Raw genomic sequence first — 7,500 nt, forward strand, 5'->3', positions numbered from 1 at the left:
CCACTGGTGGCAGATGCCGTTGGACACGCCAGCACGACGTAGACGCGGGCGTCGTTGGCCGCCAGCCACGGTTGCCAGGCGACGAGCGCCACGGTTGCCGTGGTGAAGGTGACGCTCAGGTTGGCGACGGGGGTCTGCGGCGTGGCGGTGCTGTCGGCGGGCGACGGCTGTGCTGACGTCTCGTCGGAAGCGGTGGTGGAATCCACTGACACAAACACTGGCACATACGTGAAATCGTGCATATAAATAAAGGAGGGCAAAAGGTTGTTGTATATTTTATTCATACCGTAAAATCCCGCCAGAGCGCCCCAACCTCCGCCACCCTTCAAGTAGGTCCAGGTGGGGAGGGGCGGATGGGCGAGTCCTGCTTACCGCATTCAGTAGAAAAAGTACTCACCCTACGAAAATTGTTCGTGCATCTCGTACACCGACGTAAGTCCAACTAACTGGCAGGGCAGGGTTGGGCCTTTTTCTTTTTCTTTTAAATTTCATATTGGGAATTTACCCTTCCAAGTTTGGCATTTTTTCATTAATTTGAAAAAGTATCAGGTATCTCGTGCACCGACCAAAGGTCAAGAGCCGGGAGTCTAGACCCATCGAAACTCGGGGTTTGCGCGAACCCTGGTCAAGAGGGTGGGCACTGTTGCGTACATTTCCAGCGGGGTCGAGCACGTGTCTGCAGTACAGTACGGCATCACAGAGTTATACGAGGTTACAAGAATCACTTCCCTGACAGGAAGTCAGGGAAGGGCGGATGGGAGAGACGGGGCGCTCTGGCCGGATTTTACGGTAGTGGAAGTCAAAACAGGCATAATGCCTGATAACATTGGGCCCGATGTGAATAAAACAATTTTAGGTTACGAGTTATGATCGACTGTCCACCAATGTAACCTCTCTAATATACATTCACCAATTGCTTTATTTATTCATGATTAATTTTATACTGGCTCAACATCCCTGTTCAGATCTGTAAAATATTCGTTGTATTGGTTTGACGGGAATATGCAAACCGAAAAAAAAGTCCGACGGAAAATCTACTGTCACCACCAGGACACCAACCAGGGACCTTCGCTTGAGGCCAGCGATAGTCTAACTAGCCACTGAGCTATGACGTGGCTGTAATCCCGGCAGAGACCAGTAACAACAAAAAAACACTAAAAAATCTGTGGACAGAACTGTTTCGTCCTTTGTGGACTGGCCAGCGTCCATTCAGGGTGGTTGTTTCATGACGACTTATCCCGTAGTTGGCACTGCCAGGCTAATTTAAAAAACATTGTGAACATTTAAAATCTTGTAGGACGCATCACGCAGCTTCATAAGTAAAAAATTGGTTGTGAGCAACACTGGCTCACGCTCAAATCACTGCTTTTCACCAGAAAAATATTTTATTTCAACGTTTCGGTCATGAAATAACCATCATCAGGAATGAAGTGGGCACACCGGTTAGGACGGGTTAATAAATGAGGAGCGCTGCGAACTGATAACAAATCACACCTGCATGCACTATTACGAGAGAGAGAACAAAATATTTTTCATATATAATATTTTTCTGGTGAAAAGCAGTGATTTGAGTGTGAGCCAGTGTTGCTCACAACTAATTTTTTATCGTGAACATTTGTTAAAAAATGGACTCGGATGGAGAGCCAAGGATAAATTTATAGAAAAGAAAAAGGACCATGAAACTAGAAGTTGCGCTATAAAACGTCCACTAATACCACCAGTCACTAAAGAGTCGGTCAGTGCCGTGCAATGTGATCGCATGAGCTGATTATTTAGTGACTGGTGGTGCTTACAGCTGAACATAATCTCTAGCAGGCGCGTAGCTCGCATAGGACACGGGGGGCACATGCACCACCTAAAATGTTCGGCCTAGATTCAGCATGCACATAATGACCATGAATGACATGCACCAGCCATGCTACACACATGGCTGTGCACCCCCCTCCCCCCCTAAAAGGGGGGACCAGCTACGCCCCTGTCTAGCAAAAGTTTCCCGTGACTGCGGTAGAGACACATCTGGAGAAATGGCCAACGTTTCCACTTAAACTAACAGCATTTAGTTCTGTTTTGGGATTCTGGAGAAAGAGCGAATGGTTTTTAAACCATGACCAAGCCTGCCACCATACAGGAATAAGCACCTTGCACGGGATCGGTGCAGCCGATTGTGCTTTTACAGTCCGCGCGGGCACAGCGCCAAAAGGAGACCCCGTAGAGGTTACAGAATATAGTAAAACCTGGTTTAAGCGACCACCCCACGGTGCCAGCAAAAGCTGTCGTTAAAATCAGGTGGTCTTTAGAACCAGGTCCCACAGCGTCTGTGTAGAACTCTCGGTGCATGGAAAAACGGTCATTAAGAGCAGGTGGTCGCTAAACCCAGAGGTCGCTTACACCGTGTGCTACTGTGCACCGGGCAAAAAGGGACCTGGTAGAGGTCACGAACGGGACCTCTACCAGGTCACGGACAACACCTTTACCTGATGTGTCTTGCGGCTTGGGAGTGGTCGTCGCCGACATCGTCGATGCCATCGGTGTGGTCGTAGGTGCCATGGTCGTAGGCGGCTTGGTACTAACAGGCGATGGCACGGCGGGTAAGATATACCAGGGTACAGACGCGTTTACTTCCGGCCCAGCCCCTCCGCTGGAGTAAGCGTCAATGGTGGCGGTCAAGGTTACGTTGTCTTTGATATCCTGTACTACGAACGAATGGGAAATTTTGGACGCATCGGCGATAAAAGTATCGATTTTATTATCATCTTCGTACAGCCATAGGGAGAAGTCTATCGGTTTGCCGTTCCAGTCACGCGCATTCAGCGGCTTCCATGACACGTAGAGGTACCAGCTGCTCTCGTTTTTCTTCATGGCATTTGGCAAGCAGCATCGCTGCTGTACCACGTCTAGGATCACGGCGCCGGGAGCTGTGCAGAGACAACGGCAAAGACAAGGGGAAGAGCGGCAAAGAAAAGAGAAAAGTCACATGCCTGGATTGGTGTCACCCTCTAGGTGGTCTACCGACTGTGAAGCAGTGCGATCTATGGGGTCACCTGCTCGGCGTACATCAAGCTTAGAGCTTGCGCCCATCCCGTGTTGGTATACTAGAACCATAGTGTCTTGCATTAAAGCCGGTCTCATATAGAAGCCTCGTTTTGAATACGAGCCTGATTTTCAAGATACACTGTCGGGCCGTGAGTGTCGGCATACTAGCCTGACCTCCGTGTTGACACGCATAGAGATACCTGACGTGAATAAAAGCCCGGCCCGGACAGCGGCTTCTACAGGAATAAGCCCGGCGTTAATACGCGACATTACGGGGCACGTCAAGTGCAGATGTGTACAGTAAATCCTGCCGTCACCGGACGACGCCCCTGGCGCAGCGCAACCCATCCGGATATGACAGGATTCCGCTTGGTCCAGGGATGCACGTTCGATCCGCAGCACGTTGGTGCACGGAAAGCTTGTCGGGTCAATACACTCACACGTCGTTAACCCGGGCGGTGCCCGTAACTTAGAATTTTCCGTAACTCCGAATCACAAACAGTTTGATGGGGGGGGGGGGGGGGGAGGGGAGGCAATATATATGGCATATGGCATCACTATTTCCACAAGAAGTGGGAAAAGAGCAGTAATATTTCCACAGAAACTCTCCGAAAAGGTGCCCGGTAGACTGAAGTACCCGTAGCGTCCGGGTCTGGATAACCCGACGTATGAGTGTAAGAATTCCGCTAGGTACAGGGTGCGGTAAGCACAGGCTTTAGCTGTACAATGTCAATACGTGACCGAGTAGAATGCGTTCGCCCGTACTGCACTTCAGTACCAGCGGAACTCCAGTACGAAGTCTCGCCGCCATGATCTGCTGCCTCCAGCATGCGCACACTCGCGCGTTGAAAACACGAACGACTTCCTCACCGCCGGTTACGGCACAATGTCAGGGGCGGTGAAACCGGCACGCCTGGTTAGGCCAAGGCCGGACTAACTCTTTGGCCATCAGCGTGTGTTTACTGATGAGGAGGTAGTGAGTGCGTTCGATTATGCCCGTGAATCAATTCATGAATCGATTCACGCTATTCACATCATCCCATGTGAATAGCCCCATGTGAATAGGGTGAATGGATTCCGAATCGATTCCAGGGCTCATGACATGAAAATCGAACGACGCGAATGCATGCGAATGGATTCATGAATCAATTCAAGCGCATCATGGAACGCACTCCGTGAGTACCCGCTATATCCTACTCCCACGTATGAACGGACGTGGTGTGGCCGGACCAATCGAAAGCCGCATGTGCCGCTCCTGAAATATACGTAATGGTGATGGTGCTTCTCCCCCCCCCCCCCCCTCCCCCACTGTGCTAGTACGTCGCCCTGCTCATTTTTGCGATGCTTGTCTTTTTCAGTTCACACAACAAAACGCGGCCAAGAAATTAATCGAACGTTCCGGGTGCTCGCTGTGCCCGTACGTTGCGTTTTCTGTGCCACGGCAAAAGCAGAACGTGAAAAAGAAATGGGTGAACTCAGAACTGTTTGCTTCCGTGCTCTCGCACGCGAGGTTCCGCTGCTATCCGCCAGCACCTCGGTTATAACAGTTAGAGTGCTGCAGAAAGACGCATTGAGCCCTACCTGCTGCAGTTGTGTTGATAAAGTGGGTTTTCTGTGTCGAATCACCGGCCTTCCAGGAGAGGACCATGTACCGAGTGTACGCTCTCAAGCCGGAGAACGTAACCTGGGTGTCCGAGCAGCTTTCCATGTGGGTATCGTTGCTCGCCACACTGCTGAGTATTGCACAGCTTTGTGCGGCGGGAAAGGAGACTGTGACCGACGTCGCATTTGCCGACAAGGTCGCGCCGAAAGCTGCATGCGACACAGCACACGCATACACACACACACGTGCACGCGCACACACGCACACACACACACACACACACACACACACACACACACACCTCAGACCTCAGACCTTCCCATCACGGAAGCGATGATAGCGAACAGCTATGTTAGACATAGCAACTTGTGCTGGGATTACACCATTCAACAGCTTGCAAGGCTGATGAATTGACCGCCACTATTTTCTAGCCTGGTATCCACCACACAGCTGATTGAAGTGGCTTTTTCTGGCCAGTAAATCCCTATTTTAATTTTTTTAATTTTTTTACACACACACACGCCTCACCACATACTCCGGCATACACTGGCTGTTGGTAACCACCCAGCAGAATGAAAGAAGAGCTAGGAGAATGCGAAGGAGAAGAAAGACGTGTGTGACCATAATCGTCGGGAATCGAACCCGCAACCTATCGATTGGAAATCGCTGCACATACCACTGCACCACACACACACACACACACACACACACACACACACACACACACACACACACACACACACACACACACACACACACACACACACACACACACACACACACACACACACACACACACACACACACACACACACACACACACACACACACACACACACACACACACACACACACACACACACACACACACACACACACACACACACACACACACACACACACACACACACACACACACACACACACACACACACACACACACACACACACACACACACACACACACACACACACACACACACACACACACACACACACACACACACACACACACACACACACACACACACACACACACACACACACACACACACACACACACACACACACACACACACACACACACACACACACACACACACACACACACACACACACACACACACACACACACACACACACACACACACACACACACACACACACACACACACACACACACACACACACACACACACACACACACACACACACACACACACACACACACACACACACACACACACACACACACACACACACACACACACACACACACACACACACACACACACACACACACACACACACACACACACACACACACACACACACGTTGAGCCGGAAGCACGTACGCATTGCAGTACACCAGGTGACCAGCAAAATAGAGAAAGCCGAGAAGATGAGTCCAGATGTTCAACGTTTCGTTTGTCCACACAAACATGCTGCAAAACGCAATACACGCAAGAATGCACGCGAGCGCGGACACGTGCGGGCACACACACACACACACACACACACACACACACACACACACACACACACACACACACACACACACACACACACACACACACACACACACACACACACACACACACACACACACACACACACACACACACACACACACACACACACACACACACACACACACACACACACACACACACACACACACACACACACACACACACACACACACACACACACACACACACACACACACACACACACACACACACACACACACACACACACACACACACACACACACACACACACACACACACACACACACACACACACACACACACACACACACACACACACACACACACACACACACACACACACACACACACACACACACACACACACACACACACACACACACACACACACACACACACACACACACACACACACACACACACACACACACACACACACACACACACACACACACACACACACACACACACACACACACACACACACACACACACACACACACACACACACACACACACACACACACACACACACACACACACACACACACACACACACACACACACACACACACACACACACACACACACACACACACACACACACACACACACACACACACACACACACACACACACACACACACACACACACACACACACACACACACACACACACACACACACACACACACACACACACACACACACACACACACACACACACACACACACACACACACACACACACACACACACACACACACACACACACACACACACACACACACACACACACACACACACACACACACACACACACACACACACACACACACACACACACACACACACACACACACACACACACACACACACACACACACACACACACACACACACACACACACACACACACACACACACACACACACACACACACACACACACACACACACACACACACACACACACACACACACACACACACACACACACACACACACACACACACACACACACACACACACACACACACACACACACACACACACACACACACACACACACACACACACACACACACACACACACACACACACACACACACACACACACACACACACACACACACACACACACACACACACACACACACACACACACACACACACACACACACACACACACACACACACACACACACACACACACACACACACACACACACACACACACACACACACACACACACACACACACACACACACACACACACACACACACACACACACACACACACACACACACACACACACACACACACACACACACACACACACACACACA

At 50.4% G+C, this 7,500-nt stretch overlaps 1 protein-coding gene across 2 annotated transcripts in view; it reads right to left on the reverse strand.

Annotated features, from left to right (window-relative positions):
* The window catches only part of LOC135828432 (mucin-17-like), a 28,923-nt gene that overhangs the window by 13,151 nt on the left and 8,272 nt on the right, over positions 1-7,500 (reverse strand). For both annotated transcript variants that reach the window (XM_065340882.1, XM_065340883.1), the window contains exons 3-5: positions 4,615-4,845; positions 2,475-2,915; positions 1-217 (exon numbers count right to left, since the gene is read on the reverse strand). The exon at positions 1-217 is cut by the window's left edge and continues 37 nt beyond it. In XM_065340882.1, coding sequence (XP_065196954.1) covers positions 1-217; positions 2,475-2,915; positions 4,615-4,845 — 889 coding nt within the window. The remainder of the gene's footprint in view (positions 218-2,474; positions 2,916-4,614; positions 4,846-7,500) is intronic.

Source organism: Sycon ciliatum, chromosome 12, assembly GCF_964019385.1.
Source record: "Sycon ciliatum chromosome 12, ocSycCili1.1, whole genome shotgun sequence".
Lineage (NCBI taxonomy): Eukaryota > Metazoa > Porifera > Calcarea > Leucosolenida > Sycettidae > Sycon > Sycon ciliatum.